The sequence below is a fragment of the Passer montanus genome, unplaced genomic scaffold (genome assembly GCF_014805655.1).
Source record: "Passer montanus isolate IOZ18808 unplaced genomic scaffold, ASM1480565v1 scaffold18, whole genome shotgun sequence".
Classification (NCBI taxonomy): Eukaryota; Metazoa; Chordata; class Aves; order Passeriformes; family Passeridae; genus Passer; species Passer montanus.
In genome coordinates this window covers 8873275-8893527 of record NW_024365381.1, presented here as the reverse complement: position 1 = coordinate 8893527, position 20253 = coordinate 8873275, and the positions used below count along the sequence as shown (strand labels likewise).

Here is a 20253-nt window from a genome sequence, read left to right as displayed (position 1 = left end):
TTGCCTGTCACATCTCTTTAATTACCACTTTTCATTGAGAAGGTGCACTCTTCTCTGTGTTCATCTCGTGTCCAGTGCATGGGTCCCTGCCACAGCTTCCAAACATTATTATGACATAATGCAAATAAATAATATGAAGATGTTGTTGTGGAAAAACCCTCTGAAACTAAGCCTACTTTGCTTCCCAGAAATGCAGCACAAATTACTGTGTACTGTTCCTTTTAACTGCATCTATTGGCTGCTTTTGACCCATCATAGTTTGTGCCGTGGATTTTTAATAGCAATAATGAGCACAACTACTTCCCTAATCCTTAGCATAGGAATGTTTGGCATTTTCATCCCTGTTTCCAGGTTGAAAGTCTCTGTGTACATTGTTTGGCTCTCACTTGACAGTGTTGCTTTATGTAAACAGAGGAGACAGTCCTGTGCTCCCCTGGGGCCTCTCCATGGCCCAGGAGCACCATTTCAGCCCAGCCTGGGGCCATAAGTCCCTGCCCCTGTGACATAGATGGGATCCTGGTCTCCAGCTCTGCTCTGCTGGGCCCAACCCATGGGCTGATGTCCTGGCTTGACCTTAGACCTGCCTTATTCTTATAAACTTGCCTGATGGTCTGGAGTTGTGGCTGAATGTGGTGGCCATCTGCAGGCCTGCCCTGCACACCGTGCTCATGGCCTGTAGGACAGAGACCTGGACAGGGTAGAGACCCTGCCCTATCAGTCACGTTAGGAGCTGTCAGCCTTTATTGCTTCCTGACAAGGAGCTTTATATTAAAAAGTTGTGAAGTGTAGCTGCAATGAAAAGGGAAATGAAATGTAAAATCAGGGTTGACTCAGTGAGGAATTAAATGCAAATATTAACTTTGTTTCCCCCTTCTACTAACATGCACCTAGCTTTGAGCTACAAATCCCTACAGTCTTGGATGAAATCTTTTAAAGTATTAAAGTAATCCAGTTTGAGTTTGCTTTTTTTTTGTCTTTGTGATGCAATAAAGTTAAATGTTTCACATGCTACCTTACACAAGGAAAAAGCACATTGCTGGCATCCTGTGCTGATTTTCTCTCCCCATTTTTTCCCATAGCCCATACTCAGGTCTGACCAGAATCAGTCACATCCTTGCTATATGCAAGTGCCTCAGTTAGAAGATTAAACTCCTTAATCAAAATACCTCCTCTCATACACACAGAATAAGGTTACAAAGCTCCAGCACCTATCCAGGTGATGATTTGTTCCTGTAGATGGGAAGCAGGAATTGCAACTCCCTTTTCATTCTTGCATACCTTCCACCATTCTCAAGGATCTGAGAAAATTCTGTATCTAGTTTTTTCAATGGCTGTTTTATATTTTCTTTAAGGAGGATACTCTTGCTAATGTACTCAGAATGGGATAATAATGACAACTTGACATGCATAGAAGCACTTTATACAATTCAAAATGACAAGTTGTCAAAAAATATAATGGACAGCCAGGGGTGGTGTACCTGATGTGGAGAGACCATTAAGTGTCTTGAATTTAAACTGGGCAGCCCTGCTGTGAAACATACTTGAAAGCCCCATTGTCTGCTGGGTTGCTTCTGATTATTTGAAAGTGCATGAGGGTAGATTAAAGAAAAGTGTTAATTTAAACTAGAATTCCTAAACAGCAACACAAGTAGACAAACTCACAGATAGGCCATCACCTCTGATGTAGTCATTATTTCTCTGTTGCGCTGCTGTTCTTTTGTTCTTGCTCCCAGTGGAATATCTCAGCTCTGTTTACAGTGCCCAGCAATGCCAATTTTGTGATTGCAGCCTGGAGGAGGTGGCTGAAGTTCTCAGCTACTGACCTACTGCCTTGCTTAATGAACTAGGTAATTCCTTAAAGTTGGACCTGCTTCTTGTTTTTTTTAGTCCATGCTGGGTAGCAGCACTAATTGCCTTTAAACTCTTTTCACCCCTTTTCTAATCACAGAACACACCTAAGATTACATTGTCTCCTCTAGACACCGATCCTTGGGGATGCACTCATACATATACCATAATAGTAAGTGGGGATGAGCTCAGATAAACATATGAATCCCTTTAAAGGGACTGCTAAGCATGTAGAGAATCTGAGAAAGTTTGGGCTTGCAACAGGCTGCTTAAATGTGAATGAAGGTGCTGTCTAGCTTTAGGTGTATGTATGGGGAAAATGCACTCGCTTTGTCCTAAAACCAACATAAGTGCTTAAAAGAAGAATTCAAAGCACAACCCAAAGCTCTAGTTCCAGCTGCTCTAATAAGTAGTAAGAAGAATCTTCATTTCCCCTATATTTGCTGTTCATTTATATTGTAATGTTTTTACAACACAAGATATGGGCTCTGGTGCCTGTAGGTAGCAAGGCTGTCTGTGGGATTGTACTCATGCTCCTGAAATAGACCAGTTCACTTTCTCAGCTGGCATCAGCCTGAGCTCTTGATGAAATGTTTCGACACAGCCCAAAGCAAACCAAGCCTTGTGAAGAGTTTATGTGACTGTGAAACAACTCGTAGTAATGAGGTCTTTGAATTCAGACTGATCCCTTCTATTTGGAGGTGAAATAAGTTGTCTAGAGTAGAATGGCATAAAAAAAGGAATTTTCAAAGCATCACTGAAACACTGATGAGGCTAAGTCACAATGTGGAACAGCTTCTTTCTGTGAAGGGGCAGAAAAGGGAGCCTGAAGCAATGACATTTGTGATGTAGTTCTCACAGTTGTTTCAAGTTAGAGGAAAGAATCCACATCTTAATGTGCAAGTGACATTTACTGTCTCTCCTACAGCAGAAGTCCTTTAAATAACAAATGCACATTTAGACTGGCTTTGATCTCTTGAAGCAATATGATTAGTTTAAAGACATGTTTTGGTTTTAACTCCCCCCTTCTTCTACCTCTAAAGTTTAGAATTGGAATTCTAGTAATCTTTTTTTTCCCCCTCCAGGTGACTAATTTTGAAATGTTTACAGGACAAAACATTGAAGCTTGTGGCTGCCTGTCACCTTTCCCAAATCCTAAGTGTTTGTAGATGTCTGTCTCTGGAATGTGTATCTGATTTAAGTCTCTAATTGATTTCAGTGAACTCTGAGCATAGCAGTCATTGGAGTTAATTTAGCAAATAAGCATGTGGGTAAATGTGGGAAGACCTTGTTGTGCTGCTTTTCTTTTCCAGTTAACATCAGTCTAATGTCTGCTATTCCCTCTCCTTTCAAGTCTCCTTAAAACATCACCATCTCTAGAGTAGGACACATAGCCAAGTGTGACAGTCTCAGGGTATCTGTGACAGTTTAGCAGGAGCCTCTGGGTTTCAGTAGGCGGTTTGTCTCACAAGTTAGGGCATGAACCATGCGGCTTAGTCTTTTGCAGAGGAAGATCTCCATTGCTCCATAGCCTTTAAAGTGACAGCCAGGGCTCAGTCTGTCCTCTGAGGAGTATCTAGACTCTGAGATGGTAAGGAGGAGGAAGCACCTTTACCCACCTGCACAAGCTGCTCCTTCAGACAGGCTGCTGAGGTGCATGGGTAATGGCACAGTTTGAATTGGGGGGTTGGAGAGCTAGGGATGGGGGGAAGTCAGGGTGCTGGCCAAGTCCCTGTACCATGTGTGTGAAGTTATCCAGCCCACCCATGGAATGACTACTCCAGATGAAAATACTGTGCTGGGGTACCTGCCATGTTGCATGTCATCATGCCCAAGCCTGAGCTGTGGTTTTGAACTTTCAAAATGCATGTTAGGGTAAAGCAGTTATGGATCTCCTTTAACAATGTCTGGAGAAAAAAAACTGTCTGACTTTGTTGGGCTGGTGCTTAGCTATGCAGGACATGGACTCGCTTCCTTTTCCTACTGCCTGCTTCATCTAGAAATTCTCCTGCATGCTGTTTAACAAGTGTTTTACAAGGCTGCGGTTCTATGGTCCTGTCCTTCTGCTCCTGACAGAGGGAGGTGAGCCCTTCTCCGGACGGGATGGTTCCCATGTGGCTGAAGGCAGGGCTGAGGCATGCTGGGCTTTGCTGATGTAACAGGCTCCCTGCAATTTTCATTCAGATCTGGTTGGCTGTGAGCTGGCAGAGAGCCTCAGCCTCAGATACGCCTCCACCTCAGATGAGGTCATCCCTGCTTTTTTTTTTTCCTCCCGCTTCAGAAATCTGTTGTGTATGAACGTTTAAGGTCAGAGTGCTAGTTTCCACACCACTGCAAATCTCTGGGAGCAGGAATTCCCTTGTCTCTCTCCCAGCTGCACTCTTTCCCAGCACCATCACAGACTCTGCTCTCCCTTTAAAAAGAGAGGAGGAGCAAAAGGAAGATGAATTTACCGCAGTGCATTTTATAATTGATTCTAACATCCAGGTCGGAGGGGAGTGTTTGCTGGCAAGACATTGCAGAGCTTCACGGTCCTAACACGAGTGTAAAGTAGCTCCAGGAGGAAACTCCAGACCCTGCTGCTGCCAGAAGTGAAACTACTCGCCCTGCCCAGTCGCTTGGTCCCTTCCCCGCCCTCCCACCGTGTGCCATGCAGCGATGCATGCAGCCAGCAGGGGACGGGGTAGGTTCCCTCGGCTGTCAGTCAGCAGGAGCTGCCCGGCTCGGGACGAGCTGATCGCGAAATAAGGACCGGCCCTGCGGAGAGCAGAGCACAGACAGCTGGAGTGTCCAGCCCTGGCTCCGAACCCTGCCTGAAAGCATCGCCTGCTCGGCATCTTCCTCCCTCCAGCCCCAGTCTGGGGCCTCGTCTCCAGCGAAGAACTGCCTTCTAACTTCGGCGCCGACGCCAGGTCTGCCTGCACGTCGTGGGCAGGATGGGGATTGTGGCATCCCCTCTCTGCCCCGGGGGCAGCCAGCCCCCTCCTCCTCTTCCTCCCACCGCCGAGCCCCGCGCTGGAATCCCTTTGGCACAGCCTCTTCACCATGTCCTGCCAGCGGCGGAGAGCCCTCAACCGAGTGCCTGAGCGGGACCGGCCCCAGCACCGCGGACAGATCCCGGCTCGGAGCGCAACGGCCCCAGCACCGCGGACAGATCCCGGCCCCAGCACCGCGGACAGATCCCGGGGTGTCTCCGGCGGGGACAGGGAGGTTGCTCGGCGTCCGCTGCAGCCCCGCTCCGTGCCTTGGTGCCCCGGGCTCCTGCGTGGTGCTGGCAGCCCGCTGCGGTAGCGGCACTCGCTCTGCCGAGAAATCTCCCCGCACGCACTGCCACCCACCTTGCTCACGGCGCCAGAAGAGGGCTTGTATTTGGGCTCCGAATCTGTCTTCTGTGGATCGGGATTTAAGAGCTCGGACGGTGCCTGGTTACAGTGGTGTATGAGTCTACAGACCCCGAGGTGCACTACAGAGTTAAAAAGAAACCTTGGATCTGCCACGGAGTGGAGGGCTAAAATAAACCCTATACAACTAGCACACCCAATCCAGGCCTTCCTGCCTCCCTGCAACCAACTTTACACACACGCACCCAACCGTGAGAATTCCCTCCTTTCCTCCTTCCTTCAGCGACTGTAGGATGAGGCATTTTCTTCTATCTGGCTCAGGGTAAAAGCATACCCTGAGGGCATCAACACACATCTGGCAGGGACTGAAAGGTTTTAATCCAGCCTCTACTGCAATCAACAATGGCAAATGAACCAGTGATTCTGAATGTTTATGACATGGTGAGTATGAAATACTACTGACTGGGGGGCAGTGGGGCTGGGTGGGAGTTCATGCTTGGAGGGCAGGCACTGTACAAAGAGGAGCCAAGTACAGATCCCCAGAGAGCCTGATTCCCTCCCCCTCCCTCTTTTCCCTGGCCCAAACTCCTCATCCAAGCTTGTCAACCTCTCATGTCAGAGATGAGGCTGACCCTGCCTTTTTTTTTTCTCAATGTTTAGCATATTCAACCAGATTACAGGTATTGTGCCAGATTTTCTGCAAGATTTTTCAGAAGCAGCACTGGGTGAGGAGAGGACTTTAATTTCCACTGCTCCACTTAAGGAAGAAAATGTGATCACCTCTGTATGTGTTAGAGATAATTTTCCTTTAATATTAAGTGAACAAGCATTACCAGGCTGTGGGGTTGGGGTCCGGATTTCATCTCAGAAGGAGAAACAGCTGTAGAGTTGCAGTAAGAACATAATTTCCAATAATCTGGATCAATTCCTCATATGCATAAGATTGTAGTTAATAATGTTCTCTGAAGGTTCATTGCAGCAATAAGAGTAAGAAATTGTCTAGTGAAGTTTCAGCACAGAAAGGGGCATGGGCACATGCTGCTCAGCAATATTTCTTGAAAGTTCACAAGGTAGCAAGTGGTTTTCCTTGACCTCTTCTTGCAAGAGGGAATGTGAGTGGGTGTTTTCTGTGCTAGCAAATCAGAAGGTCCAAATCTTGGCACAAACCCCCAAGGAGAAGGCGGCTTGGCACAGCCTATTTGCTTGCTGGTCTGACAGAACCTTAGGAGACTCATGTTCACATGAGGAGTGTTTTGATGAATATGTATTTCACCTTTGTTTTTTGATTACCAACTAATGATTTAAAAAATGTAGTTTTCAGATCTTCCACAAATTTTATAAACCTTTCTGGGGAAGATATGACCTTAGAAGGCCCAGGTGCTGACTGAGCTCTAAATATCCAGCTCCAGACCTTTAAGATTACAGCATACGTGTGCTTTTTATCATCAGGCAGTGACAACTTTTACCAGGAAGCCCACGGAACAGTGTGGGTTTCCCTGTTGGGGAAATCCAGAGAACAGACACCAAAGAGATTAGGAGTGGGTTGCTGTAAAAGTCAAATGTCTTTTTATCACAAGAATCAAGGGATCTTTTGTGAACTAAAACAGGTGGGTTGTTTTCTGAGGGAAGAGTGAGTGATAAAGGTTATTTAGGTTGGACTGTATCTGTATTGGTGAGCAGTCCAAAAAGCACAAGTACAGTGAACTGAACTGCCTCTTCCAGAGCTATTATGGTCAAATTGAGTAAGTTGGTGTAAAATCCTTCCCAAGACTGGTCTTGAGTGTTTATTGGTCATTTGCTTAGCAGCCTGAACTGTGAACTCCTCTAAGAAGTTCTTCAGCTAACAGGTTTGGTAACCCAAATAGGTGGCAGCTAGTGCCTGATAACAGGGGACTCACATTGCAAATGCACATGCAAGAGATCATCATTAATTCTTTGAGGAAAATAAAGGAGTTGTGTTGTCCTTTTATAATATCCGCTGACTTCCCTGCAATTTTTTCAGTTTGTTCTGCAGCAGACTATGGCCTAAGCTTTCTTCTCTCTGCCCCGTTGGTCCATCCCAAACCAGTGAATGTTTCACCACTGAGCTGAAGAGATCCAAATACTGGATGGACACGGTCTTTACCTTTTTATTGATTGACACCAAAGATGAAGCCTAAAGTAATTAAGGCAGAAGGAGCTTGCTGTTCATGGTCACTGTGTTCTGAGATGGACACCCAGACACAGTGAACAGAATTGAGGTCACCAAATTACTTCAGATTGAGTAGTTTTTGCTGCTTAGCAAACCATGGAAATCTTGATGTGTAAGTGCTAACTCTATGGGTTAACCAGTCTGTATACAGAAACCAATCTATTTTCATACAGCATCTGTTTGACTACCACTGAGTCACCTGTAGCTCAAGTCCTACCTTATGACTATTGCAGCTCATGCTTTTCCATTGCTGCTATGATTTTAACACCACGAAGCCTGGAATGTAGCCATGCAAAATCTGCACTTTGTTACACTGTGGTGGGGAATTGCGGGGGAACTGGGAAATGAGCACATTTGCTTGAATGACTGTTGGAAAACTAGCCTCAGTGGAAAAAACCCAACAACAACAACAACAAAAAGACAGCTGGGAACAACAATTAACTCATATAAAGTTCTGCTTTCCTGACAAAGAACATGACCCCCGTATGGCAACTGGAAGCACTTACACTGCAGGAAAACTTGTCCCTAGGGCAGAAGTTCAATTATGAGCTTTGTGTAGCTATGAAATACCCACTCTCTGTAGTCTTGTGTATTCAAAGATTATAGCCATTTATCCTTTTACCCATTGGATATGAAGCAGGCTTCTTCAGGAAAAAAAAGTGCTGCTATTTAATGAGGTGTTTTGCACAAATTGCTGAAGCAGGTAGAGCTATTTGTAGGCTTGTTTTCTTCAGCATAAAATAATGGAGCAAAAATCACTGGGTATTCCCAGTGTTCTGAATATTGCCATCAAAAGTAACCTTTCTTCACCCTCAGCACACAGGGTGGTTCTATCCTATCTCAGCCAAAGAGCTTGTACATACCTGGACATTTGCAAAACAGACAGCGCAGGTGGAGTTTGCTGCTCAGTTAGGACAATTTAAAGAGTAGATATGCAGGACACTGAACTCTGATTTAATGTGTAAGTGTGAACACAGAATAGCAACATGGATCATGGATTTGGTCACTGATGAATCTTTTTGCCAGTCAGAATTCAGCTCTTGCATGGACTTAATCTAAGCCATCTGCTGGTTGGAGACCTGCAAGAAATAACTAGGTCTATAAAATTTCTGACAGAGTTTGCTCAGATTAGTCAGTTACCACTTTGCCTTCAGAGGGACAAATCAAATTCCCTTTTATAACTTGCAGCTCTCTTCCCTCCAGTCTGCCTCAATAAGCTGTTTATCATGGAACAGATCTTACTTAGACCACAGGCACAGGGTTGACTTTTTAAAGTCAGGATATTATCCTGTTCCCTCATCACTTTAAGTTTTTGTGGCTTGCATTGGAATTGTTTATTTAGTCATTGTACATTAATAAACGTTGCCTACTTCAATCAGGCAGAAGAGTAACTGCAATTATTTCCTGGGTTTAAATCTTTAACAAGCTAAACATATTCCACTAAAAATAGTTTGCCTGGCAGAGATTCAAGCTTGGGGGCTCTCATATTTTCAGCTTATTGCTTAGCACATTCATGCTATCATATTAGAGGCAAAGATATTCATATCACTATTGTCCCTCTTTTATTACAGCTGAGGTTGTCCTGAATTTCCCCTGTCTTTGCAGTTGATAGCATACAAAACTGTTTTGATCTACTGGCATTTTTGTGTACTCCTTCTGCTGGGGAAAATGAGCCCCTGAGATGTGCTGCAGAGGAGAATGGAAGCCCTGGTCAGCAGGGAGCCAGGGAGCAGAGATGTAGAGTCTGTTTGAATGAGAGGGGGGCTCTCCTCAGCCTTGTCCCACAGTTATTCCATTGATTCCACTGACACTACTTGTCATTCCCTCTGGAGAGGGAAATAACGTTCAGGTCACTGTAGATGGGCTGAAGGAAGAGAGACACTTTGTGCCTCTGTCTTCAGTACATAAGGGCTTTGAGTCTATTATAGAAACAGTAACAGGATTGCAAGCAAAGGACTTCATTCTGTGAAGTGATTGTTTTAAAGCATTGACTAGATCACGGAGCATGTCATTATGTCTCTGGAGGAAAGAATGAGTCTAGTCACTCCAAAGTGTGAACATGTTTGTGCTTACTGTAGGTGAAAGTCTCAGAGGCTCTTAGCTCGCTTAGTCAGAAGAGTGAAAAATCCTCGTGCAGGTGGTGGCCCCATCTCTGCACTGCTTGTTAGTTGTTTGTGAGCTGCTGTGTGTGGGGAAGCATGGCATCACCTATTGACTCTATTTGGTATTCCAGGAAGCCACATGGAGAGAAAGGGGAATTTTTTGTCAAGTAAGTTGATAGCTGTGAAATTTCTTGCTGTGATGAGCTGAATGGTTGCTCTAAGTCAGTAGTAGAACTTGTGGTCTTCAAAGATTAAGTATTGGACAGTCACTAGGATTTTTTTTTCCTGTTTCATATGTTGACCACATGTTTATTTTTTTGTATTTAACAAATAGAGAACAAAAAGCAAAATATTGCCTTTGGGAGATGTTAATTAAAAATTCTGGCAACTCCATATATATATGTGTGTGTGTGTGTCTGTATGTATTTATATATGAATATATATATGTGTGTATATATAAAATTAAATGCTTTGATTTTCCTTCAGATATTTGTTAGTCATCTCTGGCTGAAATTATTAGTCAAATCTGAATAATTTCAGTTCTCCAGAACACACTGTTTACTCAAAGGTTTGCCGTGTTCTTGGGAGGGCATGGCAGGTGTACCCTATTCTTATTTGTTCTGTGACCAGTCACAAAACTCGTAAGAATTCCCTCTTCTATGAATAAGAACTGGCTAAGAAAAATCTGGGGTGTTTTAATCTTCTTCACAGGCTTGTTGTGGAGGTAAGCTCAAAGATTTTGTGTTTAGCATTTTACTCTACCACTGACTCTTTGATTATTCAGATTCTTATTCACTCTTCTATCTTTAAATCATATCAAGCACGGGGTACTGGATAACAAAGCAGAATGGAGAGCTAACAGGGGCCTGGAAATGGGTTCCCCACAGTGCTATAGTGTATCCCACAGGAGTGCTAAATGCTCCTTTTTTTTCTAGGAGTAGTCAGACACAGTGCTGCTCAAAGGGGGTAGTGTGAGGGATCAGGCACCCCTCAAGCCCTCAGGTGCTTGTTTTATGCATCTCCCTGGAGCTTTGAGTTGGCCTTCTGTGCTGGTTTTTTGTTTGGTAGGATTGTGTTTAGATAATTCAGCTATGCATATGCTGCATAATAGGTTCAGGGTTCATAATCACTCTTCTTATACTATGATACTTTCTGTTATGGGCCCAAAAACTTTCTGGGAAGACTCTTGGTTAAAGGTCAGAGAGCCTAAATAGACCACTGCTGAGAATGAGGGAGGAGAGCAGAAAAAGCTGCTCTTACTGGATAACAGAGTCCTAAGTCCAAGATATGAGAGGTGTGTCCAGACTGCTTCAGTTTTCTTGGATACAACAATTCCCAGTGCAAATGCTCTTGACTTGGGGGGGGGGAATAATTTTTTTTTGAAGGTGTTATGGCAAATCTGATGGCAGTACATTAGTGGTTTCAAACAAATCAGGCTGAGCATCCTGGCAGTCTGTGCAGGTGAGGAAAACTAGGCTTTGTTTCTGCTTCTCTGTTTCTCCTAGACTGCATCAATTTCATTTGAGTGACACCAGGCTGACCTCAGGCAGGGTAGCAGAGTGGGATTGCTCCCTTGTCCTGCTTGAATGCAGGAGCAGACGGACAAGAAAAGCAGTTGGGTGATGCTGAGCACTGTTGTAGTCAGTGCCTGCTTCAAGCCTGTGAGAAGATGATGAAATGTAACTAGACATCCCTCCCCTCTTGTGTCTTTGGAGAGAGGAAATCAATTGGAGGAAGAAAAGATTAAAAAAACTATTACACCGAGCTGCAGCTGAGTCCTTTCCTCCTGGAAGAAGGAATTCAAACGTGTCATCTGATTTAAATCAATTAAGAAGAAAAATAGGAAGTGGCATGGCCCAAGTTAATAAGTCCAGCAATGAAGTGTGCCCATTTATGCATAATAAGTGAATTTTTGTTGTCTTAGCAACAGCCTGGAGATGTGTTATCCATTGGGGGAACAGTCTGTTTGCATGTTGTCAGGGTGACAAGCCGGCTACCTGTCCGTGTTACTGCAGATCTTCCCCAGCACTGCAGCCCTGTCACTGGCTACTGTATGCTTATGCATGAGGTGTCTAAAGAGCTGTCTCTTGACTGCACACAGGGCATTGCTCTCTCCAGCCCCAGCATTTATCCCACCAGCAAGCTCGCTGAGCCAGTGCTCTGTTGCCCAGAGGACTGGCTGCAACTGACTCATCCAGGGCAACACGGGAGTTGTCACTTCTTCTAGTCCTGCTTGCCTTAGGAAAACTGCTCCACAAATGCTCTCCTTTACACCAGCAAATGTAAGAAACCTGAGGAGAACCTAGGAAAGCTAAAAACAGCGTTAAAAACTGTGTGAACTCTGCTTCTGGAGCAAAAGCCTCACAGATGCTGTCATTAGCCCACAGTTCCCACATCAGTGCTCTTGAGTTGGTTCCTGCAGGTGACAGTCTGGCTTGGTGTCTCTAAAGCACTCATTTCAAGGCAGCCTGAACTCTTGTGGGGTCAGGAGACTCCTGTGCAGGATTTCAGGTGTAAGCCCAGGGGCTTAAAGTAAGGTCAGCTGTAACCCAGAGGTAGGGAAAATCCAGAGTTACTTTAGATGTTACTGGAAGCTGTTCTTTAACCCCATCTGCAGGCAAAGTCCCAATCCCCTGGCCTGGCTCTGAGCATCTCTGAGAGAAATGATTGTTTCCTCTTGAAACCATATGGAAGTTGATTTCCAGTGATTTTTCTCTGGTGCTTTTTGGGCTTTCCCCTTACAGAAAGGCAGATTCCTTTTAGAACATGACACTTCTGTCAGCAAGATTTAGCTTCTGGCTCTCTAGGCTGTCAAGGCTCCTAATTTCACTTGGATATTCCTTAAAACAAACAAATAAGCCCCCAAACCAAACAAACCCTTCTTTAGTATTGATGAAAGCTGATGTGTTGACAGTACTGGAGATTGTCATTCTCCTAACTAATAAATTTATGCTAGCAATAGGAAAGCAGACCCTTCTGGCTCTTGTACCTCATCCCTAGTGTAGAGGTTGAGCTGCTCTGGTGTCATGGCTCAGCTGGTCACCCAGCTTCCTACTCAGGCAGCCCACAGGGAATAAGTCATACATGCAGTGGGAGCTTCTGCAGGGGAGAGCTGAGCATTAGTGAGCTACTAAGTTGGAACAGCTGTCAGATCCATTTCCAAGTGTGGTGATCAGCAGGTATATAGTTGTGCATTAGTGCAATGAACTGAATTTAAATGGGTGTCTCAGGGCTGAAAGCTATGTTAGTGACCTGAGCTGCCCTTATTCTAATTCTCTGTTTGTTTCAGTCGCTCTTGTTCTTGTCATTATGCCAAGATGACGTAGCTGGAGCTGGGGAGGGAGGCAGAGACCAATCAATACCAAAAAATCTATATTTCTGCTGGGGAAGATAAAAACCAATATTCTTAAATCTAATGATTCTTTCTCTAACAAGTGGACTCAAACTGTTAGGAAAGAAAAGAAAAAATATTTGCTACCATTCTAGACAAACACTGAATGTTTTTGACTATCCAGAGCAGAGAAAGCTCCTCACTTCAGAGCTTTATCTGTGAGCATGTGAATCTGTGAGACTTCTCATCTCAGAGGAAAATATGAGGCTGCATCCTAAGACTGGAAAATTGTTTTAATTGGTAACTTAATTTTTGAACAATTAATCTTTAAATGTCTGGAAAAGCAATGGTAAGGGAAGAAGAAAATCTGAGAGAAATAAATGATCTCTGATAGGTAATAATGCTGATTTACAGAAGCAAGTGTTTGATGCTAGAAATGCTTAAAGCATTTCAGCCTGTTTAGTGCCTTCATTGTGTGTGTCAACATATGAGTTGAATGCCATGTGACTCCTGATAGATCCACATCTCTGGGAAAGGGAGGACCTGGCACAGTGTCAGCTCTGTTGATTACATGGTTTGCTGAACTTTCAACCTTGGATCTGTTACTTTGCTTTCCATATGGTCATACTTAAACCTGCAAGGAACTATCAAACCCTTTGCTGTTCTTTTCAATATCTGCTAGTGAGTGACTTATATTGCATCCTGATGCAAGAAAATAACCTTCCTAGATACTGAGTGCTGCCTCGGGGTTTAGAATGTACAAGGAGCCCAACGTAGCCTTCCAGAGTGAATTACAGGCCTTGCCATAGGTTAGCTTTCCCAAGGTACACAATGTTCTCCTAGACATCTGTTCTTGGCTCATCTGTATGTCTTGCTCTGTTTGGGATTGCTTGGAGCTGATGAATTTATAATTGCCTTGTATTTGTCATCTCCCCCAGCTCTGGACTGGCCTGGTGAATGTGAGAACTGACAGAAAGAGAGGAGCAAGAGGTTTACCATGGGATTAATCTGATAAGTTATAACTGCTGTCATTAACCTCTACTTTCGGGCAGCACTGGGGCAAGAGCCTCAGCTATCTGCTGTAGTTCCATAAGAAGGGGCTTGGGTTGTGGGTATTTTCAGGCACGGCTTGGCTGCTTTCTTAGCAAATCACTTATCTAAAAAATGAAAGGCTCTACCTAGCCAAGCATCAATATAAAAGGACATTTTAGGATTTTTGGCCGACCTCTGGATTTCTCTCAGGAAAGGTTGAGGTATTTGCCCTCATTGATCCTCTTTCATAGCTATCAACTTTGAAGAGATGTCTTGACTATTTCAGGGCTTTTGAGATGGCATGACATACCCAGAGATTCTGTGGTGAGTGCTGCTTTTCTGCTGGGGCAGTAACAGTACTAGTTCTGCATTTGGCTTCTACCCCTTAGTGTGCTGATGCATCTGGGCTGACAGAGACCAGGTTAAAATCCCTGGGGGTCCCAAATACAACTGCCTCTTCACACAGGTCTGCTAGAGAATCAGACAGCAGGAAACTCTGGATTTGCTTGTTCTGGGTGTCTTGTGTGAAAATATTTCTATATTGTTTGAAGTGCTCACTTAGCAGAAGAGTGCATATTTCCATTGAATCCTAGCTGTTCCAGGAGGTTGTCCAGGCTGGAGCAAAGCTTTAGTGCTACTCACACTTGTTCTATGGCCCACTGAGCATGTATTTTATATGAAAGGAATCTATTCCCTACTTTATACAATTCTAAAACTGCTTCACCACAAAGGAATGAGAAAGCTGGACTCCAGATACACTAAGATAGGTCAGCCAGGCTGCTTCTCTCTGAGGTAGGTGGAGAGTCAAATTCCTTCTGCCAGGCTGAGGTTGTTAGAAAGTTGGTTTGTACCCTTGGACAAGTGTCTGGGCTCCTGGTTATTAGGTATAAGCAGAGAGCACTTGCTCCTCCTGGGAGTTAAGAGGTCATGCTTGCTCTTCCCTCATCCTACTGGTTTGTTTTCAATCAGGGCATTTTTAGCCAGGTGCTAGGCTTTGTTGTGCTGAGAGGATCTTTTCTGCCCTTTCTTCCTTACCTATCTACCTAGCCTGCAGGTTCAGTTACTTGTGGAGCTTTTTTTCCGAGTCTGTCCCAGCACTAAGAATTCAAGGGCTGTTATACCTTTAGAGCAACCCTGTGATGGAGACATTGGGGAAAGGGGGGAAGGCAGTGCTGAAGGTTTCCAAATCAGTAGAGGCCAGAGCTAAAAACACATGTCCCGGGCTGAAATCCACCCACCATCTGTCTCCAGCTCTAACATTCATTGTTCTTGATTGCAGTACCATTTGCTGTACTTTTATTCACTCTAATTTTTATGGCTGCTCGTTATCCAAGACAGCTGGCTATCTTCTCTTTGGCAGCTCTTTGGATGTGGAATAGACCTATTCTCTATTGCTGGAGCACTGTGCCTTGTGTGCTGGCTACTGCAAGAATACACTGGGGGACAGGGCATTGAGGAATGGGTTGTACTGAATTGAAACAGAACTGATGAATTCCAGTGTAAGCCAAGAAGAAACAGGGGCAAATTAAATGGGTCCAGTTCAAGCTCAGGTGTTCTTGGGACCAGAATAAAGAAATACTATAAATCCTTTTATTTCCCCTTGTGTGTCTCATAAACAAGAGCTGTGACTTCTGCTGAGCAAAAGCCTCTGGAAGGATGAAAAAAATGCAGACCACATGAATTCCTAAAAATTTCAGTTGTTTTGATTGTCTGGGTCAAATTCTGTCTCCTCCCCTGGGCAGAGTGCTGCTGGCAGGAGGTGTTCTATATCATGGTAGCCAGAGGCCTTGGCAAACAGGCAGGACACCCCTGGGGGGCAAGGGAGGACAGACAGGAGCTGATCCCAGCACTGTGCTAATTAGATTGGTTATACATCCCCCTGACTGCTGAGCATGTACTCTTCTGTCCCTTTAATTCAGGCAGAGCTAATAGGAAGGAACATGTCACCAGAATGGGTGGTGTCACTGAATTGGGAGGTCAAAAACAATGGGCATGGGGAGGAAGAGACTCCTTACACATCTGTTTTCCCGTTTTTAACTGCACAGAATCAACTAAAACTTTTTCAATACTCTTTTAAGTGTCCTCTACTCTTGAGAGAAAGGCAAGGAAGCAGGAAGCAAGCTGGAGTAAAGGTGATATTCTACAGCTCACACATCCATCTGTGGCTTTTCAAGTGCTGTTTGTAATATGGCATGTTATTGAAATGCTTCAAGGATTCCCTTTGTAACGTGTAATTACTCTGAGATACGCAGTTCGGTGCCTGTTGCAGCTGCTGTTCTGACTGATTTTAATGTGGTTAAAGCCATTCGTGGATCAAAGACATTTATGCAGATGAAATTTTAAAGCCAGTGTAAAGAACAATTTAATAGTGTCTAACACATCAGGTACTTAAAAATCCTGTACTTGGTACCTCTGAACTTGGATTTTACCTCTCATACCCAGAGGACTTTGAAGCATATTTCTAACTGTCTGTTACCTCTCCTGAGATTTCAGAGGTGTCTCATTAAAGCTAGTGTTCAAGCCTATTAAATACATGAATGCAGCTTCTAATGATGCATCTCATTTAGGTGAGCTGACACCAGGAACTGTCAGGGATCATCGCTGCCCTGGTCCCCCAGTGCCTGGGATAGTGAAAGCCATCTGGACAAGTGCAGGGCAATACCTTCTTCTGTGTTGGAAGATACTAGTAAAGTATCTTGAAAAGGCTGCTGACTTCCGGGGGCACACCAACCTTGTCACCTTCTCACCCTACCAGCTCCCCTACCTCCCTCCTGAAAAGTGCAGCCTCAGCTCCAGGGGATTGCAGATGGGGAAGCATCTGTCCTTGTGCTCTCAGTCTTTCCAGACAGTTAATTATTAATCATCACAATATCCCTAGTGTCAAGCATCTGAACTGCCCATGAAGCATGGAGAAATGTTTTATCAGTCAAGTAAGAAAGCTTTAGTGTTCTGCCACTCATTATTGTAAAGCTGTTCTTCTGTCAAAGAACTTAAGCCCCCAGAAATGATTGTTATCTCATCTGAGCCCACACCAGATGACCTGGTACTAGCAGGGGAAATAAATGTGCAAACTGGGAAAACACAAGAGAAAGTTAAGATTCTTTCATGGGTCTGGCAACAGAACTGGTGCTGTAACCATTGCATGGGATGAGAACTGTAATGCTGCTGCAGCTACAGGTATATTGCCCATTATGAACACCTACTCGTAGGAACATACCTCAATACTTGGCTCCCTAAAAGATACCTGCTGGGCTGTTAAATCCTGGGTGGCACAACTAATTTTCTGTGACTGTTGGCTGGCTGTTGTGCCTCTCTGTGGTATGCTGTTGCTTGCCATTTGCTTCGAATCGGAGAGACACCTGAGGTTGTATGGAGCTCTAGGACTTACCTGTGCTCTGATTCAGCTTCTGTGCTGTTCTAAAAGAGAGACTGAGAAGAGACACACCAAAGAGTAGGCGTGAAAGAAGAAAATCACTGAACTCCTCTTAAGGTACTTCTTACAATTGGGAATATTCAGACATGAGAACCTGACACCCAACTCCTTCTAGCTAGGACAATTCTAGTGGAAATGGAATGGCAACAGCACTTTATTTCTGCTTCAGGCAATATTCCACTTTACTGCTACCATTTAAAATCCTACTGTGGGAAGCCTTGGTTGTTGCATCCATTAAGACAGGACGATACACACAGCTTAAATTGTGCTCCTTGGGATATCATTAGCTCCTCAGGTACCTCTATGTTCCCCTCTGCCCTTCCTTCCATCCCAGGATGTCTTCATGCAGAGTGAAAGAAATTATAGTGGATCTGATAGGGTGCTTTTTTGTCCGAGTAAATTGATGGTAGAGTATAAATAATTAGCATAGCAAGGGTCAAACTCACTCTTCCTTCATTCTTTTTTAAGATCTTATGTAGAAGACCAACTCTTATTTACATGTAATAATAGATGGAGGTTTTTTTCATCCTTTCAATTCAAACATAACATTGTGTTCAATGACACCACAATGTTTTGTGGAAAGTACAAGTGCTTTGAACACGTGGGAATCAAAAAGCTCTAAACAGATTGTTTCATGCTGCCAACAAAGCATGTCCTTGGACTCTGGCCGAGAACAACCAAACCTTCATTTTGAATAAAGCACTGGATGTTGAGAAAGAGAAATACCCAAACTTTAGTCCCCATCTCAACTGCATTTCTAGCAAACCACTTCAATCTCTTTGCCTTGAGTCATCTCACCTGTAAGATACCCTATTTATGGGATGCTTAGGTGTTTAAAACTGACTGCTTTTTGGCACCTGTAGCTGCCTGGGTGGGAATGATTCCTATTGGAATGGGAGGCAGCAGCAGGATTTCTGGGCAGTGAGCTGAGGAGCAGCAGCCCTGCATCCTGCTCGCTGCCTGACCTGTGTCTGGGTGAGCACATGCCCTCCTGCTCCATCCCTCCTGCCTGCCCTGGCAGCTCTTCCTGGCCTTCCTGTCAATCAGGGGCTGGTGGTCTCAATCCCTTCTCACCAGAGCCTGCCTGGTGAAGATGGGGGATTTTCTGAAGCAGTCATCCACCACACCTGCTGCTGGTCTTGGCCTTTACTGCTCTGTGACCACAGGCAGCAGACGAAGTGTTTAGAGACAGCTGCTGTTTCTGTCATTAGCATCCAGACTTCCTAGGAGAAAACTGCTGAAATCTGTGACAGCTGAAATCTGAGTCAGAGGAAGCTTTTTCCTTCAGCATGTACAAAAGCAAGGGGAGAGTGGGGGAGGGAAAAACAGAGCTCAATTTGCTATTCATTTAGTTCTGTCAGGAAAGCCCAGGCAAATCGAGATGATGGTGTGCGAATTGCAAAGGCGCAGGTTGCAGCACGGTGGATGTTGTTCCAGGGATGGAAGATGCAGAAGAGGTGGGTAAGAAAACAATGCAGCATGAGGGGGCTGTGTGCTGTGCTTTGTGACAGCATGCACTAGCTCCTCCTGAGCAGTTCTGTGCTCTGGACCTTGCTGATGGTGCTCGACAATATAAAGCAAGTGTATCTCTATGCTGTGTTGCTGTTGCAGGGGGTGGAACAGGATACCCAAGGGATCTGCTTAGCCTTTCCTACTCCAGGGCATGATCCTTTCTCAGTCTTCTCCAGTGTACTTGCCATTAGTTCCTGGAGAAGGAAAAGGCTTTTATTCCCAATCTGCAGCTGAGGCACTAGCTTGCAGAGAGGCTGGCTTGTCTGATGATAGGACATGAGGAAGGGAGTGAAGCTGTGTCAGGGGACATTCAGACTGGACATTAGGAGAAAGGTTTTCACTGAGAGGGTGATCAGCCACTGGAAGAGGCTCCTCAGGGAAGTGGTCACAGCACCAGCCTTGCATGGTTCAAGGAGTGTCTGGACAACATTTTTAGTCATTATAGTTTAGTTTTAGATAGTCCTGAGAGAAGCAAGGAGTTGAACTTCATGATCCTCATGGGTCCCCTCCAATTTGAGATATTCTATGACTCTATGATTAGGTAACTTGTTGTGCAGTCCCTTGGGTTTTGATATGGAGTTAGGACTGTGAGACCATTCTTATAGTGTAGCAGCAATTCTCCAGCTGGGGCTGCTGAAAATGGGCTGATTTCTTTCTAAGGACTGTGATAGATGTTTCAAAGCAAAGTGTTTTATTGAGGCTTCCCAGTTTACCCGCGCTCTCCTTTGACAGAGTTCAGATAGCTTCTAGCACTGAAGGGAACTGTGGGTCAGAATCACTCTTCCAGCACTAAGTCTTTCCAAGATGAAAGTGCAGGCCCTCTTGTTACAGTGATTTCCTGTTTGAAAGAAAACTCCTAGGATTTAATGTCGTACTGTGACGCCAACAGGATCAGAGATGGTACTTTCCAAACCGATTAATTTACAGAGCATCTCTGGTAATACAATTCAAGAAGATTTCTGAAAAGGTGTCACTTGATAAACAGGGGTAAATGAGCCAGGACATGAACAATTAGTGCTCCACGTTTTCCCCTGTGGCTCTGTATAAGCTTTGGACTGAGATAGGAGGAGATAAAGGAGAAACAGTCAGTCCCAGTTCTGCCCAATGGCTTGACAACAGGATTACATTCATGCTAATCCACCAAAATTTATCCTCTGCTTTAGAAATTAAAAACAATTGCTCTAGACAAGCCTGAAGTCTTTATGCTGATCTGTTTACACAGGTTATAATTTAATTTGATGGCAAATAAATTTGAAAATATTCTTGTTGAACTTGGTACTGGACAAAATAAAATGCTACCTAGGATTTTGGGGGGATAAGAACACAGGGGTTACAGGAGGTGATGTGGTTAAACACTGCACGCTCATATGTGCTCTGGGGACAGCTTGACAGACTTCAGGCTTTTGGAAAGAACTAGTTTAGCAAAGGAGCAGGGGGGGAGAAAGCATCTGCCAATAAATAGG

General features: G+C 44.5%; 1 protein-coding gene across 3 annotated transcripts in view; it reads left to right on the top strand.

Moving 5' to 3' along the window:
- The window catches only part of LOC120500234 (deubiquitinase DESI2-like), a 73950-nt gene that overhangs the window by 15431 nt on the left and 38266 nt on the right, over positions 1-20253 (top strand). The window contains exon 2 of one of the 3 annotated variants that reach the window (XM_039704808.1): positions 4336-5630. The exons of 1 other annotated variant lie outside the window; for it this stretch is intronic. In XM_039704808.1, the coding sequence (XP_039560742.1) occupies positions 5592-5630 (39 nt within the window). In that variant the 5' untranslated portion in view covers positions 4336-5591. Of the gene's footprint in view, positions 1-4335; positions 5631-18702; positions 18736-20253 lie in introns of those variants that run through there. One more of the 3 variants, XM_039704810.1, reaches the window with a different exon arrangement.